Source organism: Nematostella vectensis, chromosome 11 (assembly GCF_932526225.1).
Source record: "Nematostella vectensis chromosome 11, jaNemVect1.1, whole genome shotgun sequence".
In the NCBI taxonomy this organism is placed as follows: domain Eukaryota; kingdom Metazoa; phylum Cnidaria; class Anthozoa; order Actiniaria; family Edwardsiidae; genus Nematostella; species Nematostella vectensis.
The window spans coordinates 6,701,635-6,715,146 of NC_064044.1; the positions used below are offsets into that span (position 1 = coordinate 6,701,635).

At 45.5% G+C, this 13,512-nt stretch overlaps 1 protein-coding gene across 1 annotated transcript; it reads left to right on the plus strand.

Annotated features, from left to right (window-relative positions):
- The first annotated feature begins 6,278 nt into the window (after positions 1-6,278).
- Positions 6,279-11,813, plus strand: LOC116615369. The gene is made up of 4 exons (XM_032376920.2): positions 6,279-6,561; positions 9,867-9,944; positions 10,444-10,695; positions 11,120-11,813. The coding sequence occupies exons 1-4, from the start codon at positions 6,391-6,393 to the stop codon at positions 11,180-11,182; spliced, it is 564 nt and encodes a 187-aa protein (XP_032232811.1). The 5' UTR covers positions 6,279-6,390; the 3' UTR covers positions 11,183-11,813.
- The last annotated feature ends 1,699 nt before the right edge of the window (positions 11,814-13,512 follow it).

Genomic DNA, 13,512 nt, shown 5'->3' on the forward strand with positions numbered 1-13,512 from the left:
TGCTCTGTGGATCGACCTTCGAACGACGGACGACAGTGCTATCCATGGGAGTGGTCTCCGATTGGTCAATACCCGCGACGGTGTGCACCTCGAGATAAAACGCACGGCAGGCGGCACGGATACCGTAAACTGTCACGTATTTGTGGTGGCCGGCGCCCAAATGAACCTTATGAACGGACAGCTAGAGTCCATACAATACTGAGCACAGACACCGAAACGTGTTTCTGCACGAAGCGCTTGCCGTCCCGGCGCAGCGCGCTATGGACCCGAAAAACATCCCATTTAACGCTCTCATCGTGGGCCCGACGTCATGCGGGAAGATCCGATTCATAGTGGACCGGCTGCGCGGCCCTTTCCGGGGCAAGTTTGACTACATCTTACTCGTGTGCCCTACCTTTGTCTATAACAAAACATACGACGGCTTCGGCGAGGGCGACGATCGTCTGTTTGTCGTCACACCTGAGGCGGGTCAGATCGACATAATGCTGAGGTTTGTCTCCGCTCTCTTCGAAGGCACTAATACGCTAATCATACTCGACGACTGTGCGGCCTCGAAAGACGTAAAGAGGCGCTCTGACCAGCTCGTCAACTTGGCGTTCAGCGCGCGCCACGTGGGTATTAGCGTGTGGGTGATCACGCAGCAGCTCACCAGCATCAAAAGCCGTTCCGTGAGAACATCGCGGCCTTGGTGGTCTTCTATACCCCGAGCAAGGTGGACATGAAAGCTATCCTGCATGACTACGGCGAGGAGCTCTCAGAAGAGAAGATGAAAGAGTACATGAAGGCCCTCAAGACGAAAAAGTTCTCGAAGTTAGAGTTTTGCTTGCGTCACCCTTATGCTATCGCCCTAGTTGAACGGTAAGCGCAGTAAACCACCGCCCACGTATGCCCTAGTGCATAACGCATTGATCACACGTGTTGCACCTTAGCCACGGCAGGGGTGCATGATGAGCGACGAATACTTTGAGAGTCTTCTTGAGGGGGGCGTCGAGTCGTTGGAGGTGTACATTGCCGTAAACGAGGAAGACCTTCAGGACAAGGGCCGACGGCGAGCGACGGACCCGTGGTGGACAAGCAGGGCATACCCAATACTAAAGAGGTTCATGGAGCCCGGACAGCCAGTGTTGTATTACACGGCGTACTCTAAGCACGGCTTCACGCGTTCGCAGTTGACGCTAGCGTGACGCTAGCGTGATCAGCGCTTGTGCCTTCTATAGCAGCTAAGGCACGTGAGTCTGACATTTCACTTGTAGTGACCCTGACTGTCGTCCAGCCGGTCGATACTGAAGCATTGGGGATGACTCTTGGTGTACCCCTGAAGCAGAAGCTGAGTGCCACAGACCGTGCACTTCTTGTCCGCGTCAGCAATCGTGCCGAGTACGTGGTCTACCGTCAGAACGTGGTGCGGTCTCGTGTACTTTGTGCGACCCTTTTTCTTGTCGTCTATAGCGTATCGCTTGATTCGCGCAATAATGAGCTCTTCACTGGGCGTAGCCTGCAGTCCTGTGGGAACCAAGGCACCGGGGGTGTTTTCGGGGGGGATCACGCGGACTATCTGGTCGGCGCGCCGCACGCGGGAGATGCCAGTGTATACAGCATTCGTGATCCAGCCCTGTAAGCTGTGGTCTATGATAAACAGACGTCTTGGAGTCTGGATAGTCTTGCCCATCACCCGGTGGACTGTCCCCCAGCCCGCGTGTTTCCACTCGAGGGGAAGCCCGTTAAGGACCGCGTCGAGAGCAACCTCGACTACCGTGCCTTTATACGCGTCGACCTTCTCACCCCTTTTGCCTGGCACGGGTACTGGCCGCCCTTGCTTGCGATAACGATGCGCGACGCTAGTATCGGGGTCAAAGCGGATGGTTGCTGGCAATCGGGGGTAGCTTTTCCTGTGGTGCTCTACCAATCGCTGCTGAACCCCATCTTGTTGGTCGAGCACACCCACATATCGTATGGGTGGGCCTGCTCGATCGCCGCGTCGAACGTCACCCCATCCCACTCCTTTCGAAACACCTCAAGCTGTTGGGAATCTGGCTGACACCAAATCCGGCCCTTTATGTCGTGGAGCCTGGAGGAGGGCGTGGCAGAGCCGCAGTCGCATGTACTGTACTTCCGCAGTCTTCACACAGGCAGCGGTAGTCGGACTCGAACCAGCGGATGTTCTCTTGTGTCCACTCCTTGAGCATATCGTGAGGCCCCTCTTTATCTCCCCAGGGCGGGACCTGCCCATAGTCGCCACAACAAACTACCAGACACGGCCGCGTGGCGAGATACCCTAGGATCGCGCGTAGCACTTTAGTCTGTACCTTACAGCACTTGTCAATGATGATTACTTCTGCGAGACGGTCGAGTTTGTGCCCCAGCTCGGAAGGTCTCCACTCCTCTATCGGCTTCTCCGCTGGTATGCAGAGGTAGTGGTGGTAGGTTTGAGCCTTCACCGCGAGGCGCGGGTTGTTGCGATGGTCGTGGGCGAGGTTGTTCTCGGGGGTGAGCACCACAACGTTGCGGCCGCGGAACATGCTCACCGCCCACTCGGTCTTCCCCGATCCTTCTTGGCCGGCTAGATACATCTTTGCAGAGGTTGCGGCCACTAGATCACACGGCAGACTCGGCGCAGTGCTTGGCTCCCTGGCCAAGCTCCCCGACTTCTTCGGACCCCAAGCCGCTTCGGGTCGCCACTCGTACCCAGGTTTCTTGTGGCGCCACTCTCCATACCTCGGATTTGCTCCACGAGCTTTACACCACTGGGCACCGCCTTTGCGTATATGGCATCTGTGCACACTCGGAGGACGTCTTCGCGAAGGATCCGCCTCAACATGCGTCGCAACGCTATGTTTGTGTACGCCAAGACGAAGGCCCTGATATGGTACCATTGTGAGCGCCGGACACCGTCTTTGTATTGGATCAGATAAGCCCCATCGGCATGCTCGAAGTTAAGTAAGTGGTCGATGCCCGCAAGGGGGTTTGTCAGATACGCGGCTTCTTCACAGTCGCGGACTACGATCGAGGACTCGTCGCCATGGCGAGCGCACTTGCCTACGAAACGGACAGCGAGATCTCGACCCTCAGGGTACTGCGAGTCTTCGCCGCCGGGGCGGCACGCGATGGAGTGGGGGAACTTGATGGAGTCCTTTTTTCCGACGCTATACAACACCTCCCTCGCCGTGGCCATGACGAGGTCACCCGAGTCTAACAGGTCCTTGATCTCTGGCGTGGTGATCCAGCCCTCGTTTGTTCCAAGTGTTGCCCTACTCTCCCGGAAGTGTAGGCGTAGCAGGCCTCAGAGAACTCCCACTCGGTCAACTGAATGGCCCCGGTTAGTTGAAGAACCTCGCTCAATGGCCGTCACACAACATCCGCGATACGATACACGTTCGTAGGGAAGCCGTATTTCCGTACCAGATCAATGGCGTCCGAGGCGCCGCCAAAGACACTGTCCTCGCATCCTAGGTACGCCGCACGCATGTCGATGTGCACATGAGGCTGCGCCCCTAAGTTTTCCTTGCTATTCCACACTTTGGACTCAACCTGCGCCGCTCGCCAGACGTCCCTGTATTTAAGAGGCGTTGGCCTGATGTTCTCTCTTTGGGTCCACTTCTTGAAGCGATACCCTATTGCACCGCCCATCGAGTGCGTAGCTTCGGTGTACTCTTGGTAGGCTGGGTGATCATCAGGGAGCCATTAAGGATCATATCCTGTCTCGTCTGTAAACGCCCTGTCGATAGCCGCATGTGGATTTGTGTGCACCCCCTCTTGTACTTCCCCGAGTCCCACATAATGTTGCCCAGGGCGTCCACGGCTACCAGCTTTATCCCGAGCTTCTTTTCCATCTCAAAGAGGTCTTCTTTGGTGCATCCCGTAGTGGCCAGCTTCTTTTCATATCGCTCGAGGATCTTGCCTCGTGTCTTGGTTAGACCAAGGGAGCGCGAGGTGCCGCGATTCCTTAAGAAGTCGGCAACATAGCTCACAACACAGTTAGCGAAGGCGTCACTCCCCTCTCGCTCAAACATTGGCCCAGGCTCCCCATTCTGCTCATCCTCGACCCATTGCATCCTGGACGAGGACAGTCTCTAATTGCCCGTATCGCGAGCTGCGATGTCAGACAGGACGAGTGCGAACCATTCCCGAGCGCGCCTCTCGATGCCGCGCATCCTCTGCCCTTCACGATTCGCTCCGCAGGGGCGGCACAACCGCGTCTCTGACTGCGTCCCTATGCCGCAGATCCTGCAAGGCACGGGGAGGGGGCTGCCCTTACGGAGCCTTTGGAGGTGCACCTTGCAGTAGGTGTCCATGCACCTCTGGCCGCACGTGTTTGCATGGCCGACCTTCAGCCACCCGCAGTAACCTTTTCCGCACTTCATCCTTCGAACGCTCGGTATACCACAGGACAGACGGAGGTCTAATTGCAAGGATCCCACTTGTTTCTATGAAAGGCCCCAGTCCCGCTGCTGCCGATAGACAGCGGATTAATGATTGCTAACCACTGCTAATTATTCATCTACGCGGAGTGTGTTTTGCGTAGATCTACTTCTGCTAACTACCCATCTACGCGAAATTCGTTTCGGCCGCTCCGACCCCCCCAAGCCTAAGATGGGCTGGGAGGCCCGGAGGGGCGATTCGCGCCTCCCGCTCGTTTCACTGAAAGTCCCCAGTCCCCCCCTCGATTCCATACTTTTTTTAATGAAAATCGATGTGGCATAAAAGGTATGTGGGTCTGAAAACACTAAATGACCGCCAACTAATTTGTTGTGAACAAACCTTTCGCTTTTATAAAAAAAAATCGAAGAGTACGTACTTCTTATATACTTCTGATAAAAAAAGAAGTGTTGTGCACCATCTCGATCTGATTAAATAAGCGTTTATGCTCCGTCCTTGAATTGAAATTGTTCAAAAGTCTTGCAATTTAGTCCTTTTTGCTCCGGGAATTGAATTATTTTTTTGCTTCTGTGAAATCTTGAAAATGGCGCCTTTGCGATTGTGATCCTCTCGCTTACAAAAAATCTTGAAAATGGCGCCTTTGCGAGTGTGACCTCTCGCCTACAAAAACGCGTAAATTAGAACTTTTCTATCCGGTATAATGTTGAAATAAAAACCATTTTGCACACCTCCTCTCCGGAAATGTGTGGAAATGGCGTGGTTTCGGAGTTGTCTAGCTCAGCCGTTCTTTCGTAAAAGCTGGTCAACAGTCCATTCCTTAGTGTGATTTTCAAGTTTTCCAAAAATATTGTAAGATGGTAGTACTACTGAATATTAATTAATAGAGAAGTGAATTCAACAACGCTATTTGCAGACGTGAGTATACTACATCTTCAATCAAACGATTAGTAACGCCATACAAAGGCATAATAGAGCGCTTTTAATTGGAAAATAATTGGAAAATAATTTTGCTGCTTTTTTGCCAACCATTTTGGAAAAGGATGATCGGCCCAGTTACCTCCCTGGTGGTGCGAAGCTCAGTGGTACGGACTTCGCTTCTCAAGCAAGAGGACCAGGGTACGAACCCAGGTCAGGTCAACTTGAGATTTTTCAGAGGTGTAAAAAACCTGGCTCTCTACATTGGTGACTGTGTATCCCTCGTGACTCGGATGACTATGTTAAATGGCGGTCCCGTCTCGCAAAAACCTAGCTAACCAACCTGTTATTGGGGACGTTAAAGAACCACTGAAGAAGGCAGGGTCCCTCTTCACGCTCTCACCCATGTAAACTGCGTGGCAGCACAGTGCGCCTTATATAGCAGTCCAGAGAAGACCCCGTGTAATGTAAATCCAGAGTAATTCAGCCTATGGCGACATGACGGAAAAACCTGAAAAACGCGCAATTCCAGATAGAGAGAGAAGACACAATTTCTTACAATGGCTATAGGTTCCTTGTATTACGGACTGATTTTCAAAACACAAATAACGTGAGGCCGAAGTGCACATAACCAGATTTTGGAATTTTAAGATAATTTTTCCTCGATCATCATTGCCCTGTGTATCAATCAGCTCAGGGACGAAAAACTCAAATTTCAATGACACCTTACAAAAAGTCGCATCAATTTAAAAAAAAAAGTCGCACTTGATATTTTGTTTGCTATAAGTTAGTAAGTACTCAGAGAAATTATCCGCCTTATTAGATGTGAAATGGGCTTATTTGATGCGTCACGTCATGTTTTTCCTTCATGTCGCCTATTGCTGCAATTCTGAATAAAGTCGGCCAGCGGTGGCGAGTCATGATGGTTCTAATTTGAGTGTGGATGAATTATGCCTTCTGATGTACTGACGTTGTATGGGCTTATTAACATGCATTGCTCACTCGGCCATAAAACAAACATGCGATAAAAACAACGAATCAAACACGTCGCCATTTTCTTCAACGGAAGGCCACTGGTGCAAAAACAGACTCCTAGATATGCACCCTGTGGAACAGAATCGAGCTAAGAACTCCGCCATTGCCCACATTGTCATAGGGGGCTCTCTCTTGATCTTCGGAATAACCGGTCAACTCACGAAAAAGTCTGAGTGGTATGGCCATAATGACTATATGACAAAGACAGCTTTAGCAATCTGGGTCAGCATATGGGTGAGTGACACTAACTTAAAGATTCTTAACCAGTCACTTCTTTGTTTATACTTCAACATAGAGTGGTCTTTTTGTAAAGTTATTTCAAAATAAACTACAAAAAAGAATAAACGGTAATATATTAGACCTAACTCGAATTCACGTCTGAAAGTATGATGTTTTGAGTTCCCGTACCACATTATATTTTTGGGTTCCATTACCACCGCCTCGATCGCATGAATCGACATGAAATAGTGAAAGGTAATCGGGTCGGTCGGTTTTAAAAAGGATTATGGAGTGTCAGGACGAGCTTTATAGACATTTTAGAATCAATTAGGGCGAGTTATCTCGGATACTTTCTAGAACCGTTAGCTTTATGATTTGTTGTTGCATTTATGATTGTTATGTCATAAAACCTTTCACCACAGACTTGAAAAAGTCAACTTGTTGTCTCAAGATGGAATAAGTAAGTTGTCACTTGTAATCAATCACTAAAGAAACGATTTTGGATGAAAAATTAGTAGATTCTAAAAAGTAAACCAGGTAATTAATTTACTTTATCAAAACTGTACACACATCGGTGCACACCGTAAGTGCAACAAAAAGAAATAAGGGAGGGATACTCATATAAATTCTGCAGGCAGTTTAATATGAACTAAAATATATTGTCTCGGGTTGTTTAATATGAACGTCTTATTTTCATACTCCGAAAGAAAAGAAGAGTGTATTTTCAAAATCACATTAACACAATAAAGCAGAGGGGGATCTAACTTTTCGCTGAAGGGGGGAGTTTAGCTCAGTGACAAAGGAGTGGGGGTAATTACCTTTGGTTACATATGGCGGCTAGATTGCAGAATACCCCCACTCAAAGATTACCCCTGACTGTCACCTCGTCAACGCCATTCCCCATTCTTCTTTTTTTTTATTTTTTTATGACGGCTATTTTACCTAATAATTTTCTTTATACAACATTAATATTTGCAACAACGATTTTACTCTAATTGTATTCATAACTTCGATGTACAATCCCTGAAAGTGCTAACTATTTTGAACTGTGCTCATAACTTGGTTCGACAACCCCTTAAAATACTTAGTTATCCTTAGTTTTGAATCGTAACTCCGTTCTACAATCCTAAAAAATACCAATTCTTTTGAATTTTACTCAGTCCGTTCTACAATCCACTAAAATACTAAAAATTATTTAATTGAACTCATTGTCCGTTCGACAATCCTTTAAAATTCTAAGTTTTTTTTAGTTTTGAAGCATAACGCCGTTCGACAATCCTAAAAAGCTCTTTTTAATTGTACTTTTTATATCGTTCTACCATCCTTAAAATACTAAGCTCTAATCGCACTCATAACTCCGTTCTTATCGAGTTGACGTTGGGACGCGTTGAGAAGTTGACGTGAAGGCAAGTTGGAGTGAGGACCTGGGGACAAATTGAGCAGAGGACGAGTTTACAAGTTGACGAGAGGACGAGTTGACAAGTTGACGAGTTGACGAGTTGACAAGTTGGGGAGAGGACGCGTTGACAAGTTGAGGACGAGGAGAGGACGAGGAGAAGACGAGTTGACAAGTTGGCGCGAGGACGAGTTGACAAGTTGAGGAGAGGACGAGTTGACAAGTTGAGGAGAAGACGAGTTGATAAGTTGAGGAGAAGATGAGTTGACATGTTGAGGAGAGGACGAGTTGACAATTTGAGGAGAAGACGAGTTGACAAGTTAAGGAGAAGACGAGTTGACAAGTTGAGGAGAAGACGAGTTGATAAGTTGAGGAGAAGACGAGTTGACAAGTTGAGGAGAGGACGAGTTGACAAGTTGAGGAGAAGACGAGTTGATAAGTTGAGGAGAAGATGAGTTGACATGTTAAGGAGAGGACGAGTTGACAAGTTGACGCAAGGACGAGTTAAAAAGTTGACGAGAGGACGAGTTGACAAGTTGATAAGAGGACGCGTTAACAAGTTGACGCGGGAACGCGTGGACAAGTTGACGCGAGGACGAGTTGACAAGTTGACGAGAGGACGCGTTAACAAGTTGACGCGAGGAAGATTTGACAAGTTGACGAGAGGTCGCGTTAACAAGCTGACGCGAGGACGCGTTAACAAGTTGACGCGAGGACGAGTTGACAAGTTGACGAGAAGACGCTTTAACAAGTTGACGCGAGGAAGATTTGAAAAGTTGACGAGAGGCGCGTTAACAAGTTGATGCGAGGACGCGTTGACAAGTTGATGAGAGGACGAGTTGACAAGTTGACGAGAGAACGCGTTAACAAGTTAACGCGAGGAAGATTTGACGAAAGGACGCGTTAACAAGTTGACGCGAGGACGAATTGACGAGAGGACGCGTTAACAAGTTGACGAGAGGACGTGTTGACAAGTTAATAGAGAGCTTAAGCAAGTCGACACGAACGGCATCAAAGACGGCGCGCGCGCTCACGAATTGCTGAAAAACGGCGTTGACGTTCGTGACCGCGCGCGTAGAACGTAAAAAATAGGGAAAATGCCGTTCGGGATTTCCTGTCACGGACGTCAACGCCGTTTTTCAGCAATTCGTGAGCGCGCGCCGTTTTTGATGCCGTTCGTGTTGACTTGCTTAAGCTCTCTAATGAGTTGGCAAGAGAACGAGGTGACGTGGAGACGGGAGGACGAGTTGATGTTAGAACAAATTAAAACCCTCCCCCTGATTCCGCTACTCTAAAGCAAACCCTACGCTTTTGTTTTGTTTTTTTGTCTCTATACCCGTGGCTCGTTCTTTTCTATAATGGTCGTTGTTGAGGGCTCTGTCGATTTCTTCCGACATTAATTACTACTATTAATTTATTCATGCTTTTTAATCCATTCATAGCATACTTAGAGTTATAACGTAAAAGAACACACTGAATGCGATCGTGCAACGAAGCAAACCCACTCACTGATAACGAAAGAGTTCGCCAAGCATTTTTATGCATATTAATTGTCATTCGATTTGAAGTAGCGATTGAATATTTCTAGTTATAAAATGCATGATGACGATGTATAGATGTCGTTGATAGCAAAAAGTCATGTGAGAATTATTTCTAAACAATGAAACGAAGGGTATGTTTAATGACAGTATGATTGTAATGATGGCGATGAAGTTGTTTACAATGTCTATTATCATAATATAATGATATTATGATTACGATGACGGCAATGATTATGGTGATGACGAACAAATAATAATGTGTATCGTGATGATAGTGACAATTGTTATGATGATGATACAGATATGATAACATTTGCTAATAGAAGTATAGATATTAAAGCATACCAGGGAAAATAATGGTGATCTTTTAATTGATGGCGCAGGTGTTGATAACGGGCATCTTGGGAGGCGTAACGAGTCGACATCTCAAGTCTGCAAACGAGCCTTCTACGCGGCCATGGGTATGCCTTTTTTGCTCTATGCTTTAAGAAATATGTATGTAGACATGCATAGGGGTCTATGAAATGTAGCAAACCTGGTTTTTGTATTTTTTATACCATTTTTTCTTGCCTTCAACCCGCTGTAAACAACTTGAAACCCTGGTTGTCATCTCTTTTTCATGGTTTTTTAGTTATGGCCTCCATTCTCCTCCCCCCCCCCCCCCCCCACCTAAAACAACTTTTGGCTGCGGCCTCAATATAGTATCAGAATCTAATTGACCTTTCCACATCTTCCCACAACTCTTTGCGATGTTTGCGTGAGACCGAGGATAACAAACTCTGCCATCTTGTTTACAATTTTGACGTCTGAAGTCGGTTTTACGCGCACGAAAGAGTTATGGGAAGATGTGGGGAAGGTTAATAAGATATGGTTATTTTAAGAGTTTCTTGCAAAATGGCCGCTGTAGTACTTTCAAATTTGAACAATAACAAAGGAATGGGTATTGTGTTACTTTCCCAGGTGGTCGCCTACATGACTTTGTCCATCATAACAGCTTGCTTTGCATTCTCTCTCGCGGGCTTCAGTAGTCTAACTTTGCGCCTTCAGTACACGACCAGCTGTGACACCCAACCCTCAGACACTGGCTGGGAAACTGGGCTTGCACTCAACTGTATCTACATCGTATTTGTTCTTACTGAGGCCGCGATTGCTATCTGGTCAGCGGAATTGTGTCGACGATCTGTTCGGTGCTGCTTTCAAAACGGATTTAAGGTAACCATGTTAACGAAACAAAACAATTAAATACTAAAATTGTATAAAGACCTCTTGAATCAAGCAGTAATTTTTCACTCCCGCACAATACCAAACCACACAATTTTAACACAAGATATCGTTGATAAATGGAGTGTCAGACATCAATTGTTGTTGGTTAAGTTTTCTTTGTAAAAGTTGGTTATGTTTTCTTTTAAACCACTGTTGAAATTTTAACAATAACAAAAGAGTGGCTAATTGACATGTTCATTGCTGCTAAAATGGCTCCTGGAACATAAACAAGAATGTTATAGCTTAAAAAAATCAGGAATTGTTTTATTTGATATTTGTTTATGTATTTGATTCTATGAAGCATTGTGGGTTTCGTCACATGTACTTTATTTGATCAGCATTTATAATAATTTTCTCCACTCCGTTTATGCAGTTGCAGAGCACCTCCCATGTATTGCGGCTTGACAGTAGAGAGCGGGATACCTGTGTTGTTTGACTTTACAAAGGGTACTGCTCTACAGCATAGCGCATGTCCACAATAAAGAATGCTGCTTACGAGGAGGACTGTGGGCGCAGTATGACTAGCAGATTTTCCTGAAGAAGGGAGTCGAGTCGAGCAATCAGCGTTAAAAAAAGTCATAGGTCAACTACAGCTCTATCCTAAAATTCGTAAACTCCAAGAGAAATCGCAAACAATTCGAATCATAGTAGGATAAAAATATATTGAGAATACTTGAAAAGAACCGGGATTACTGGTGTATGCTTGAAATAGTGTGGATTTGAAATATCAATTTTAAGCCCAGTGCAAACTGCGCCAGCACCTGCCAGCGAATTGCTGGCGAATTCTTGCTCGACTGACCACATGACAAATGAAATGTCAGAAAGTCCAATACCCATTTTGACATTTCCTTTGTCAAGCGAAAATTCGCCAGCAATGCTTGGCAGGTGCTGGCGCAGTTTGCACGGGGCTTAAGTCCAGTAAGGGAAGGATGTATATAGTGTATGAGATAAAGCGATATTGACTTTATCATGAGGCAATGGCGTGTTAGACGTGCACGATAAAATAACTCGATGTATGTAGTGTGAATATTAAAAATTTAAATAAAAGTGAAAAGTAAATTTCAAAATAGACAATGAGAATTTTTACTTTTTTCGCGCTATTGTATTTAGGCTAATGAAGATGAAAAACGGGAACAGGGATTAGCCTCGATTTTAGGACTGTGAAAAGGACCGTGACCAGGATCAGGATTTGACGCATCCAGGAATGAGAACGAAATTTGCGCAGACAGTTCACGGGAATGGGGGATTATGGGAGAAAAGAGGACGTGAAAATGGAATTCACAACTCTTCTTGATGACCCTTTGTGTTTGTATTGTAAATGAAAAACAACAACCGAGTAATATTCCGAAACACTATTGTTCACCTCTTTGTAATTAATTTCCCTTCCCACATCCCACGTCTCTAAAAAGATAAAAATTGTCCTATTCACGAGCGTGCAAACGTGGCGTGATAATTGCCACTTCTATCTGTCCTTTTTTTAATTGAGTTGCGTCAATCACCAGTAATTATATTTTCTGCTCTTTTGTGATTGAGTGTCGAAATTTAAATAAATCATTACTAGTCAATGTTTAGGCTAAAAGACGTTGTAAGCTAGGACCACAAGCCGGTTTGTTTTAGTTATGGCTAAGGCTACGGTCCTGACGGGAGGGGGGATGGGCCTGGCCGCTTTTGCTTCCCGCTCCCGTCCTGTCCAAAATTCTGTCCGCGTTCCTCCGTCCCCGTTCCAATCCTGTTCCCCCTTCAGAAACACAGGTAGCACAGGTAACAGTGAAATCAGCCCTGTCGGTTGAGTGTTTCAATAAACATTTTAAATGAATAATAACTTGTGGACTCTTTATAATAACGCCAATAATTTATTTGGACCATTCTTCACACCTTCCCATCAGGTAAGTACATACAGAGGTTTTAATTTTTTTTCCTTGTATGGTGTCATTCAACTGATTTGCCATTGGTTTCTCTTTTTCTAGAGACTTGCTTCTCTTTTCTTTTCTTTTTTTTTTGCTGAAAGAGACAGCTTATTTTTATCTAAAAATGCATGGTAGAAGTATTTTATAGAAACAATAGTTTAGACGTTAAATACGCATTTTGTCATTTTTGCAATTATTTCAAATCTTCCCATAGAGCAATCCGACGAATAAAATTAAGCTGTTTTGCTCTTTTTTCTGCAATCAATTGCTATTACTAACTATTCATTTGATTTTTTTTTCTCTTAAAGGTTAAACGATTTATGAGTAATTAACCAAACAACCTCAAATAAGATAAAGTATATTTGAGAAAACATGGGAAAACCCATCATCTGTACAATGACTTATGAATCATATAGGGAATGTTCAAGTTTCTTTATCTATGATTCCCTTTACGATCGAGAGTCAAAGACGAAAAGGTACTCTTCTTGCGGTCGCATCTGCAAAAGACGCAATTATTTGAAGCTGATCCCAAGGTCCTTTTTCAACAACAACACTACTAGTGTTTAACCTTTATGAGTAAGATCTTTATTGCCAGAGGTAACAGGAAAAGGGATGAGGGAAAAACTTGGAACGAAATAGAGGGTGGAGGAGAGGGAAGGGAGATCCGTCTTTAAAATACAGTTAAAAATAAGTGTACTAAAATTATTTGTCGGTGCTCGCCGAAAATCCCGTCCCAAGAGAAAGCTTAATAGTCCAGCACAGTTTTAGCTTTTACTTTGTTGAAGTGATTAAACAGATGATAAACTAGCGCGTTTTGATATCCAAGGTTTATTGAAATAGCGCACGTCTCACCTTTGAA

Bases quoted from the DNA above. Each gene is read 5' to 3' on its own strand.
- LOC116615369 (XM_032376920.2), top strand. From the start codon at position 6,391: ATGCACCCTGTGGAACAGAATCGAGCTAAGAACTCCGCCATTGCCCAC. The intron at 6,562-9,866 runs GTGAGTGACACT...TTGATGGCGCAG, and splicing joins CAATCTGGGTCAGCATATGG to GTGTTGATAACGGGCATCTT. The intron at 9,945-10,443 runs GTATGCCTTTTT...TTACTTTCCCAG, and splicing joins AGCCTTCTACGCGGCCATGG to GTGGTCGCCTACATGACTTT.